The sequence below is a fragment of the Mastomys coucha genome, unplaced genomic scaffold, assembly GCF_008632895.1.
Source record: "Mastomys coucha isolate ucsf_1 unplaced genomic scaffold, UCSF_Mcou_1 pScaffold21, whole genome shotgun sequence".
NCBI classification, from domain to species: Eukaryota; Metazoa; Chordata; class Mammalia; order Rodentia; family Muridae; genus Mastomys; species Mastomys coucha.
Genome location: NW_022196904.1, coordinates 189160981 through 189174032, shown reverse-complemented (window position 1 = coordinate 189174032; position 13052 = coordinate 189160981). Strand labels below are relative to the sequence as shown.

Here is a 13052-nt window from a genome sequence, read left to right as displayed (position 1 = left end):
ACACTGTGGGCCTCAAATCCAGTTAGCTGCTGGTGACCCCCAAGGTATGCGTGCCACTATCACACTGTTGGGGCTGACAGCTGGGCATTGTGGTCCATAGTCTTTCCGATGGAGGAGGACTACTGACTGGTTTTCCCAGGGTAGTTTACACAGCAACTTTAGTTACTATGAGAGCTAGTCCAAGGAGTCCAAGGATACTTACTGCTGATACCTCTATGTCCACCTTAAGTACAAGGACTCGTGTTAGTTCACAGAGGAAATCAGGGACAATGGCAATATCCTGTGTGATTTTGAGAGTCTCTCGGACTCCCTGACCAACAAGCAGAAGAGAGGTGCCCCATGCCTGGCTTTTATTAGAGTCTGTCTCTTGGGGAAGTCATATCATGCCAAGTGATGTAACTCCATTTAAATACTACACACACATACATGTATACACATGCACGCACATATACACATACACATTCAGACACACACACAAACACACACACACACACACACACCCTCCAGAGCACCTATGTCCCTTGCCCTCTTCTCCAGAGATCTTCCTCAACCCTCTTGGTCCCTATCCATTGTCCTGGTTTCTACGGTGATTCTGGGTTAAACACTGATATCTGAAGTCTTGGAGCTAGGATCCACAAATGAGGAAGAACATGTACCATTTGTCTTGGTGGCTCTGTGTTACCTCGTCCTGTGCAATTATTGTCTGATTCTGTCCTGTACATGTAGTGATTTAATTTTTCTTTACAACTTAAATAGAATTTCGTCGTGTGTTACCTCTCACTGTCTGTTCGTTAGTAGGAGAACATGTTGGCTGTCTCCAGTTACTAGCTATTGTGAGTAGAGCAGCAGTGGGCACGGCTGAGAAAGGATCCGTGGAGTAAGACTTCAGGGATCTGACAAGGGGTAGGCAAGGCCGGCTCTCAGGATACATTTGATTTTAGGACTTGGACAGTTCTCATCATAGCTTTCTACAGTAGCTGCCCCAGTTAGCAACCCGACATGGTGAATGAGGCTCCCATGTCCCCGCAGCCTCACCGACATATGTTGCTGTCAGTTATCTATCTTCTTGATCGTAGCCTTTCTGTCCAAGGCGAGATGAAGTCTCAGAGCAAGTACCACCTGGGTGACCCTGGCTGCCAAGGGTGCTCCGCACTTCTTTTAATTCTTCTTTTGGGAGCTCTCTGCAGATCCACAGACAGTTTTTAATTGGGTTTTTTTAATCAATTTTTTTTTTGTTTCTTAGCACTTTTGTATATTCTGGTATTAATCTTCTATTAATTGATAGCTGGCGATCCTCTCCCACGCCATAGGCTTCCTCTTCACGTGGTTGACTGTCTGCCTTACTGTGGAGAGGCATCTTAGTTTCACTAGGTCCCATTTCCTGACTGCTGGCTGTGATTCTGGGGCAAACGGAGCCCCATTCAGAGAATTTCTCCTGTACCTGCTGCTTCCTTTCCGCAATTTCACTGTCTCAAGTTCCACATTGAAGCCTTTGATCCGTTTGAAGTTGATTTTTGTACAAAGTAATAGATGTGCATCTAATTTCATCCTTCTGTAGCGTGGGCATTATTAGGATTTCTACAAAACCCAGACGCACACAGCTCTTACTGGAGACACACTGGAAGTGTCTCTTTAAGTCTGAGGGTTGACAAGGAGCATCGCTTGGCTCTGCTGTTCCCTGAGGTGAGGATGCAGTGGCCATGAAAAGATAAGGCTGAAAGCTCTAGAACCCAGAAGGATCTCATTCTCATTACCCCTGTAGAATCTAAACCAACCCCTGTGAACAAACTAAAACCACTTACACAGATAATTACTAAAATCAGCAACCCTGACATAAAACATAAACATAAGTCTTGTTTCCATCAAGGTAAAAACAGAAAAAATACAGTATTCATTGAATTTCTAGTACCCTCCCCAAAGTTAATATATACCTTCAAATCCAGAATGTGACCTCATTTGGAAATGGAGTCTCTGCAAATGTTTTGTGGCTAAGGTAAAATGAAGTCACAGTTTAAGTTATCTAAGTGAGGTCATATTAATATTGTATTCACATGAACCCTAAATTCACTGCCTGGAGTCTTTTTACAAAGCAAGCCACACATAGACAAAATAGGTTGGAAGGATATAGTTACAAGAAAGAAAGCCAGGGATGCACTAAACGCTGGAAAAGCAGAGGCCATTTCCTGGGGTCTCTGCCTGGAACACAGTTCCAGTGCACATGCTCCAGAACTAAGACACTGCATAGCTCAGTGTCAGCCATAAGAAACTGCATCCCTGTTTCTTAAAGGCACAGGCTCATGGTCAGATGTAACTACAGCCTTAGGAAAACAATACAAGGGTCCAGAGAAACTCTTCCATGGGTCCGGGTGACGGCTGCCACACCCGTCAAGCTGAGTCCAATCCCAGAACTCATGGTGTGGAGAAAGAACCAACTTCCCCAGGCTATCCTCTGCCCTCCATAAGCATACTGCAGCCTGTACACACGCACAACACACTACAGCCTGTACACACACAACACACACTGCAGCCTGTACTCATGCACAACACACTGCAGCCTGTACACAACACACTGCAGCCTGTACACATGCACACACACTGCAGCCTGTACACACGCACACACACTGCAGCCTGTACACACGCACAACACACTGCAGCCTGTACACACACAGCACACTGCAGCCTGTACACACACAACACATTGCAGCCTGTACACACGCATACACACTGCAGCCTGTACACACGCACACACACTGCAGCCTGTACACACAACATACTGCAGCCTGTACACGCACACACACTGCAGCCTGTACACACACAACACACTGCAGCCTGTACACACACACACACACACACACACACACACACTGCAGCCTGTACACACGCACAACACACTGCAGCCTGTACACACACACACACACTGCAGCCTGTACACACACAACACACTGCAACCTGTACACACAACACACTGCAGCCTGTACACACACACACACTGCAGCCTGTACACACACACACACACTGCAGCCTGTACACATGCACACACACTGCAGCCTGTACACACACAACACACTGCAGCCTGTACACACAACACACTGCAGCCTGTACACACACACACACACTGCAGCCTGCACACATACAACACACTGCAGCCTGTACACACACAACACACTGCAGCCTGTATACATGCACACACACTCCTGCTCATATGAGCCTCCTACACACACACAAAGATAAGTGGGAGTTCAAAACATACAGATTACATTGAGAAGAGCATGAAAATATTAATCACCTAGCTATAATTTTGTTATTAATGTTTTCCATACTATAGAAAATCAAAGGAATAAACTGTTATTGACCAATGCCCAGGGAGTATTTATTGCACAGACATACACACACACACGCACTCCACACACACACAAAAGCTCTTACTGCATAGACACACTCACATACAGAAGCTCTTACTGCACAGACATACACACACATATGCACTCACACACACATTCTTACCTACCTAGACTGAAAATTAGCTGTGAAACTAGTTATAAAAATTTGAAAATTAGGGGCTAGAGAGATGGCTCAGCAGGAAAGAGCACTGACTGCTCTTCCGAAGGTCCTGAGTTCAAATCCCAGCAACCACATGGGATTACATCACAACCATCCATAATAAGATCTGACACCCTCTTCTGGTGCGTCTGAAGACAGCTACAGTATACTTACATATAACAATAAATAGATCTTTTAAAATTTTTTGAAAATTATTTATACACATGTAAAACATTGTAGAATAGTGTTATTTAAGCAAAATACAAAGCGCAGCTAATAAAATTTACTTCTTTGACTATATACATGTAAGTTCTATTTATCAAATAATAAGAAAAGGACAGAAAAACAATCCACATTCTGAGAGAGCATGATTGCAAAATACAAAGTAAACCAACACTGCAAAGAGACAGACACAGTCTAGCAAATATAATAAAATGAACAGAATATTTGTCTGAAATTTAAAAGAAGTACTATATGACAACAAATCTAGGAAGATATTCTACATTATTTGTAAAGGACAAAATGCAAATTGAAATCTAAACTGGAGGGCAGAAGAGATGGCTCACTGGTGTAGTGCCTGTCTCACAGGAAGCAGGAGGGGATGAAGGACAGAGAAGAGCAAATCCTTCGAGCTCGCTGGCCAGTTGGCCACATCAGTAAACAGGGCTCAGGGAGAGACCCTGTCTCAAAAGTAAGGTGGGGAATAAAGTAGAAGCTCAATGCAAGTGTCTGACCTCTGTATATATGCATGAACATGTACATAGGCATATGTGCATGACGGAATTATCCACACTATCCACACAATATATAAATGGATGATAGCAAAATAGGAAGTAGAAAGATAGCTAAATAAAACAGAACAAAACCTAGGCATCATTTCCCACAATCGTTAGCAACAAAGAAAAATGTTATTAAAAGGAAACAATATGAAATCTTGGGAAGACTACGTAGGAAATGATGGGAATCTCATTCATCAATGGTCAGAGGCAAATGAGAAGAAATCCAAATTGGAATATGGTTTGGGTAAAATTGAATGTAACACCATTCCCGAGTCCACGAATTTATACTCTAAATAATTGAATTAGGAAAGTGGGTATACTAACTAACAGGCTAACTAAGAGCTTCGAGACCACGGTTGCTCATTCAAGCCAAATGCTCAGACACAGGGCTGAAATGCTGAGTGATCTCTCCTTGTAGTATATTACAACTCCTCACATCAGCACCACACAATCCTCCCCACAATCCTTCACTCCCCTTGCCCAGCCCTCCTCCTCCCCTAAGTGATCACTCCATATATTATCTCTGCAGCTCAGATGTCCTATATCTAGCTTTTTGTTACCAGCCAGTGACTTTTATTTCACTGAGGAAGTAGAGAACTGAACATTGTATAGGTTCTCCCAGCCTTTTCTGCATTTGTGGTCACGGAGTCCGCCGACTCGCATCACTAAGAACATGAAGCGCCTGCTTCCCCTTTGTGTTCAATTTTTTACATGTTTGACCAGTCCTGGGTCAGGCTGCAAACATAACTATTTCTTCAACCTTAAAAATGATACTCTCTTGACTCACTTCTTTAACCATTATCACTATTAATACATTTCCTTTACATTTCAACTCCTCAAAGAGTTGTCAGTAGTTTTTCTGTTTTTCTCTTTAACATAATAAACAGCTTGATAACCATTCAATGAAGCATTTGTTGGAAGGTGTTCAGACATGTAATATGTAGAATATAAGCATGATCATGGGTGTTAACTTAAATGTGGTTGACCTAATAGCAAACGTACAAAACTGAGCTGTCTCCAAAACCTCGGACAGGTAAATAGGTATTCAAAATCACACACACACACACACACACACACACACACACACACACACACACACACACTGAAAATGTTGACAGGCTCCTACCGTCAGATATGACAGGCATGCAAACAAGCATCATGAACTGTCTCATTAAACAAGGTTAATCAAAGCTATAATGACACCAGGGCTCCATGACAAAGGTGAAGTCCTCTGGAAAGGATAGCATCAGTCAACACAGCATATAAACAAGATGAAAAGAATCAACTTGGAGGAGTAAGAACCCTTAAAGCCAAAGGACATTGGTATTCCTCCTCTCTGTAAATGTGAACAGGTAAGATGTAACTGCTTATGAAGCAGGAGTGGAGCAGCAGTGGCCTCAACGCTTGGTAACTGAACATTAGAATGTAAGTCTCTTAATACATCAAATGATCACAAACTCGTAGCATGCAATAGTAAATCACAGAAGTGAGATCAAGCATATTCCTATTTGTTAAGTAAGTTATAAAACAAGTCGCTATCTTAGTTCTCCCCTCCGTCCCACGATGGCTGAGATATGCTGTCTGATTTAATTCTTGGTTGGCTGGCTGGCTGTGTTTGGTGGTGGTGGTGATATTTGAAAATGTCATTATGTTGTTTTCTTTTTTAATAATATTTCCATTAGATACAGAATTTTAGGCTTTCTTTCAGACATTTGGACGCACTATGCTTCCTGGGTTCCATGTTTTCAGTTAAGTTATCTACTGGATTGGTCAAGTGTTTACTGCATAAATAACAGGAAAACAAGTAGAGTTCAACTCCCCAGAACCCGAGTAAGGGCCAGGTGGGTGTGGTCGGGGTGGGGCCAGGTGGGTGTGCTCAGGGGTGTGGCCAGGTGGGTATGGCCAGGCTTGTGGTCAGAGGGGTGTGGCTGAGTGAGTGTGCAAGCAGAGTTCAGCTCTGCAGAACCCAAGTAAAGGCCAGGTGGGTGTGGTGGTCAGGGGCTGTGGTCAGTAGATGTGGCCGGGTGGGTGTGGTTGGGTGGGTATGGTCAGTGGGTGTGGTGGTCCACCTGAATCCCAGTGATCAAAAGGTAGAAGACACAGGCAGAGGATCCTTGGAGTGAGCAGGCTAGCCAGGTGAGCTGTACCAGGGAAGTCTGTGTTGAACTAAGAGACACTTCCTCAACAAATAAGGTAAATAGTGATGTTTGAGAAAGACTCCTTCGCTCTGAGTTCAAACCTCCACAGACATGCACATATAAGTGCATGTGCGCAAACATGTGTGTCTACCACAGGAAAAAAAACATATGCACGTGCACTACCCACCAGGCACACAGATTACAGTCTAAGAAAATCTGTCAGTTAATCAGAGTTGCCTCCAAGGCAGGGAAATGCCTTTCCTCTTTGTCTTCAATCTGAGGGGATTTTACTATAATTGTGTTAATTTCCCTTGCCCTTGGTCTCAGGAAGCTGCTTCATTACGTGGCCTAATCTCTTCTGTCACATTTAGGATATTATTATTCATTTCCCAAAGGAAGTCTCACAAACCCTGTTCTCTTCAGACAATGCAGAAAGTAAGGCAGACTTAAAGGTGAAAGGGTAATAAATCACCATGGAATAAACAACTTTCCTTAAGTGCTCTCAAGCAACTTGAAAAGACGTGTTCATTGTCTTAAAACAAAAAGCCTAATTTCACAGATTCTGAAAGACAAAAGTACAACAAAAATTATATTTTAAAACTATATACAAAAGATTAAAAAAACAGTGTTTCCATAAGAAAACAAATGCTATGGCTATAAGTGCGTCATATCATACATTACACAAAAAGAGACAAATGAACCCTGAAGAGAATTGAATTCCAAGTGACAATATTAACTAGGGAACTACGCGTCGAAATGTCACTGAGCCACTGTTGCTCTCTATCTGGTGGCAGGAGTGGACATCCTGTCATCAGTTGCGGTGATGACATGGAGGGCAGGCCTTCTCTGCTGTGGGGATCAGGTGCCTCAGTAACACATCATGGGGTCACTTCTATGTGTGCGCCTCAGAAGAATTCCTAAAAATGAGCATGCGAGGCCAGTACAGCATGCATAAGGTAGTGCTGCTAGTTATAGAAAATGAAAAGTAGATCTTAACCTAACAAGCTTCGTATCTCATCCAAATTAGATAAATCTGAAAAAATGATTTTGTGAATTTAATAAATATTTTAAAATACAAGTGCAAATAATCACAAACCCTGGATGTATAGGGACTAAAGCGTCAGATGATGGAGGTAGGCAAAATTCCGCATCTAAAACCAAAGTATTAGAAGTGATTGTAGCTGGGCGGTGGTGGCGCACGCCTTTAATCCCTGCACTTGGGAGGCAGGGGCAGGCAGATTTCTGAGTTCGAGGCCAGCTGGTCTACAGAGTGAGTTCCAGGACAGTCAGGGCTATACAGAGAAACCCTGTCTTGAATAAAAAAAAAAAAGGAGAGGGGATTGTAGGTAGATCACAACCACAGGGAGAATTGAGCACAAACTCCCACCCTAACCAATAAGCTATTTGCAACTGACGCCTACCAGGAAAAGGGACATCGGGTTTCTCCACTGCAGTGGCCCTGGGTACATCGAGCACACTCCTAGGTCCATACCAGGCCCGGGAGTGCCCAACACGAAATGAGATACAGCTTTTGTGTGCGACTTTTTTGTTTTGGTTTGGGTATTTCTGGGTGTTTTGGTGGGTGTTTTCTTTTTTGTTGTTGTTGTTGTTTTGATTTGTTTTGGTTTTGTTTTTTACTGAGAGAGAAAAAGAACATGGAGTTGAAGGGGAGGGAGAGGAGGGGACCTCGGAGGAGGGGGAGGAATGCTATCAAACTATTCTGGATGATAAAACGCCAGTAACGATACTGTTGCACAGCTCATCTGTCACTCGCTCTACTCACCAAGTCCTGGTGTTGACTTCATACTTATAAAGGTCATCCACCAGCCCGTACTTATTGCCAGGCAATGCCTTGTAGCCGCCATGAACATAGATGGACTTGGTCACTTCATCATACACACTTGTGTGGCCATATCCGCCTTGCACAATGGCTCCTTTCGTTTCTGGAACTAGCCAAGTGTTTGACGCTATAGCAGGGGAAAAAGAGATGATGAAGTTCAAATGCAACAAAAATATCATAAAAAATCAGCAAGTTAACTCTCGTGACACATTTTTATGAGTAGAGAGACGTGCCCAACACTCAATACTTAACAACTGGAGGTGCCACAGCGGTCGCCGAGGCAATCTAAGTGTCCTGTGTGTTCCATAACAAATTCTGAAACACTGAAAATCCAATTTTTGTGTTTATAAAAGAAAATGGAAATTTTACTTATATGTACTTATGTTATTCAAAAATAGTACTTAAATAAAATATACTGCAGATTTCTATCAGGGCCTTCTATGTGACAAACTTTGAATATGTTAGTGATATAACAGATAAAAATTACATGACCACTACCCATATATATATATATATATATATATATATATGTATACATATATACATATATATATATACACACTGTCACTGTCTTCAGACACACCAGAAGAGGGCAACAGATCCCATTACAGGTGGTTGTAAGCCACTGTGTGGACGCTGGGAATTGAACTTAGGACCTCTGGAAGAGCAGTCAGTACTCTTAACTGCCGAGCCCTATTTCCAGCCAGGCTTTAACCCTAAGCTAAATGAGCAAACTTTTAGACATTGTTGGGTTCTACCAACAGGCACACTGGTACGCGATCTGAACGCAGAAGATATTCTGTGCCTGTGGCAGCCGATGACCAGGTGACTGCTGGGAACTGAACTCAGGTCCTCTGAGGGGCAAGTGCTCTTGACATGAGCCGGCTCTCCAGCCCACCAGCTGTTACAATAGAACAGTAAAGTCCTCCTGGACCATGGTCAGGGAACTAATGACTCTGGTGTCTTTGAGCAACATCTGGCCACTGTTTTATGCTCTTTGCTGTGTAGTTTTCAGGGCGAAAGCCCTTTAACTTTCTGGCATCAGACACCTGGACATCACACCAGCTGCTCGAACGCCCTTGGACACAGCAGTAAATCTTAGTAGGAAACACGATGTGAGAGAAAAGTTGATAGATCTTAATTTGTACTGATATACTGCACAGAACTGTTAAGTGCTCACGATTCCTATGAAACTCAAAAATCACGATTCATTCCACTTCTGTGTAACCAAGAAAGCAGAAATCAAACAAAAAATACTATTATAAACTCATTTAGAAGAAGCATTTTGGTTATAGAACAAGCTAAAAGGAGCTGAGTGCACACATGTTCGTTAACTCACCAGACTCTACATACTGCTTATTCCTACCTGAGAATAAAATCTACCAGATAACACGCGTATCAATGTCCAGATGTGAGCACTGCCACACACTGCCATGCATGGCGGTGCTGTCCTGGCCATGTATGCAGTCACCTCCGAATGAAACTGGGAAGGACACCTTTCTCACACGCGTGTTCTTACTATCAACATGGGCCACAAAGGCGCAGTCTCAACTGTGACTGTGTTCAGACTCTGAAAGGTCATATATGTTGGTCACATAAAAGCCAAGAACTGGAGCTCATTAGTGAAAGAGACCCAGAAATAAGAATATTCTTAAATTTAAACAGCAACTATAAGATAAATGTTTGTGGACAAATTAAAAGTAACAGTAGAAAAAAATCACAAACACAAAAAAATTAAAAACCAGCAATAGAGAAAATCAGATCACCTCCACACTAGACAAAAATCTCTTTTAGAAACCAACAGTTTATCCTTGAGAATCTACCTTAAAGTAGCTAGAGGCCCAGCAATAAGACATGATACAAAAAAGGAAAATCCTGAAGTTCATAAACTACAAAGACATGAGGTAGTTTCAGCTTTGGGTTCATAGGCAAATTCCAAGGTGACAGCGCCATCTGCTGGAATGCCTCAGAGCTTAAAGCACTTGGAAATGAGCGTGTAATGCCCCTCCACTGGCTAAGGGATAGACCCAAGTATTAAAGGCAGCATCTTAGCATAACAAAAAGGACTATATTCAAAAACCATTATGAACATAATTGCCTTATAATTCTGATCTAAAATAACTTACCATTTTGACAAAATAATTAGAAGATTAAAATAAGAATGCTCCCAACCACTGAAGAAATTCCGTTTTTAAAGAAACTCACAGATATGGTATTCCTGTATGCTGCTTGTGTAGCCATATATTGCAGAATAGCCAAATATTACAATCATGACAACATCTCTACTATCCAGCTCCATGATGTGTGCCGAGTGTCCTTCCACAGCGTACTGCTGACCGTGTCCGAGGACAGTGGGGGTTTTGGTACTCCACGACTGACTACGTACATTAAACACCCATAATTCATCGGTGACATTGCCATCACTTGTCTCCATTCTGCCTCCATACATAAAGATGTTTTCCTGTGAGTTAAATGCACATACTAGTACACAGAATAGTTATTTCTCAGCAACATTACAGGGCAAACTCCATCAACAGTAATGAAAGGAAAGCTTAGCTATGGTTCCAAAAGTTGCATAATGTGTCTTAGTTTAAATGTTCACATTATATACCTTATTAAGTATATTCTTGTTTTAAGACACATCAGAAACTCAGCGTTAAGCGTGTGCTGGTTTTACAGTGTACAGCTCCCACACGTCAGAAGCAGCGCACATGGACATTGCTCCCACACGTCAGAAGCAATCAGACATCGCCACGACATCACCCATGGGCAGTCTTCCCAGCACCTGTATGACCTGGGTCCCTTATGGTTTCATTTTCATTATATCGCCTATGTTAACTGTCCTTGCCACTCTCAACAAGTCAATGTTTTCCAGCACTAGTCACCAAAAACATTGGCATCTGTACAATCCCTCAAAGTACATTTTAGTACCATTTATGACTGTGGGAAAATACTACATAACATACCTTCAACATTTATAGATTATCCAGTTAATTTCATTCATAGTTGATTCACATAAGTGATGCAAAAATAGTATAGACCACTATATTTCAGCAAACTAAAAAGATGTTTTCTTTAATTGGATAGAAGTTATATAAGGAAAACACTAAACTAAAATTGTAATTAATGGTGAAATGTAAGATGATTTCCCTGAAGACCGAGAATAAGATAAGGGTGCCTACTTTGTCATTTCTATTGAAAGGTCCATCTAGGGCAGATAAGCAAGAACTAATAAGGGCCCAGATAAAACCATTTCTATCAGCAGATTGTATCACCTTCTATATAAAAGATCCTAAGAAATAAAGAGTTAGCCCAAGAATTTGGTTACATTGTAGCATGAGGTCAGAGCACAAAATGCATGTTTGTCTGCACACAGGATGAGCAATCGAAAAGCAAAGTTAGCAAAGCAATTACACTGAACACCAAAAAGTACAAAATATTTAGGAATCAATCTACAAAAGAGTTCAAAACTGAAGTTATAAAAACACAGCAGAAGTGTACAAAGATATAAATGGAAAGATGCTCCACCCTTAGGGATCAGCAAATGTTCACTGAGATGACAGAGACCTCCAAGTCTATGTACAGACTGCAGATGTTCACTGAGATGACAGAGACCTCCCAGTCTATGTACAGACCACACTTAGGGATCAGCAGATGTTCACTGAGATGACAGAGACCTCCAAGTCTATGTACAGACGGAGCTCAGTCTCTAACAGAATTCTCCACAGAAGCAGAAATGTCATTCTAAGAGTCAGCTATAATAGCAAGGGTTAGAGAAAAGCAGACCAATCTGTAAACACAAAGAGACTTCTTTAAAACAGTACGAAGCAAGTCTGAAGACAGTGTGGCTTGACATAAATCAGCACGGGAGAGTGAGATGCACTGGTAATAAGAGATGTGCCTGCAGTCAGACGGTGTTTGACAAAACTGTAAGACTACTCAGTGAGAAAAGATGCTCTGGAATAAATGTGGGAAACAGACACAGGCAAAACAGTGAGGCTGGACCCTTACTGCTCAGCATACACTCAATTTTTAAAAATGGATAAAATAGATAAGTTAATGTAAGAGGCAAAGCTACAAAGTCCTCCTCCTGAGTAGGAAGGCAAGTGAGAAGCTGCCTCTCTGTGGTGCAGTAAATGCCCCACAAAAAGCAATGTTATAAAATGTCGGTCTAGTAGAGCTCTAATCCTGAGCATCTGGTCTACCATTCTCATGGAGTGCCTGAAACAAATCCGAGGTCTACTATTTGAACCAAAACATTTGTAAGCAGGAGACCTACCTGATACAGAGCAAGAGAATGTCCATATCGCTGAAGAGGGCCCCTTGATACAGCACCTACATTCCATATACTGCTTTCTAAATTGTAACTAAAATAAGAAAACAAGCTATGTTAGCAAGCTAAAACTCCTTTTCAGTTCTTTCATTTGTGTGTATATGTTTCTTCACTTGAATCCAAATTCTCTTTAACTTCTGAAAGACATATAACTAACAATTTTATAGACCATATTAAAATGGTTAATGAATAATCCAAGCAGTTGGGAGGCAGAGGCAGGTGGATTTATGAGTTCAAGGCCAGCCTGGTCTACAGAGTGAGTTCTAGGGCTACACAGAGAAACCCAGTCTCTAAAAAACAAAGAGAGAGAAACACCTCTTGCTGGGCAGTGGTAGTGCACACCTTTAATTCCAGTGCCTGGTCTACAGAGTGAGTTCCAGGACAGCCAGGGCTACACAGAGAAACCCTGTCTCAAAAAAAAA

At 42.0% G+C, this 13052-nt stretch overlaps 1 protein-coding gene across 5 annotated transcripts in view; it reads right to left on the bottom strand.

The window, feature by feature from the left end:
* Atrnl1 (attractin like 1) overlaps positions 1-13052 on the bottom strand; it is a 135981-nt gene that overhangs the window by 83525 nt on the left and 39404 nt on the right. For 4 of the 5 annotated variants that reach the window (XM_031390829.1, XM_031390831.1, XM_031390830.1 and 1 more), the window contains exons 7-9: positions 12577-12664; positions 10503-10758; positions 8241-8424 (exon numbers count right to left, since the gene is read on the bottom strand). In XM_031390829.1, the coding sequence (XP_031246689.1) occupies positions 8241-8424; positions 10503-10758; positions 12577-12664 (528 nt within the window). Of the gene's footprint in view, positions 1-6948; positions 7020-8240; positions 8425-10502; positions 10759-12576; positions 12665-13052 lie in introns of those variants that run through there. The other variant, XM_031390833.1, reaches the window with a different exon arrangement.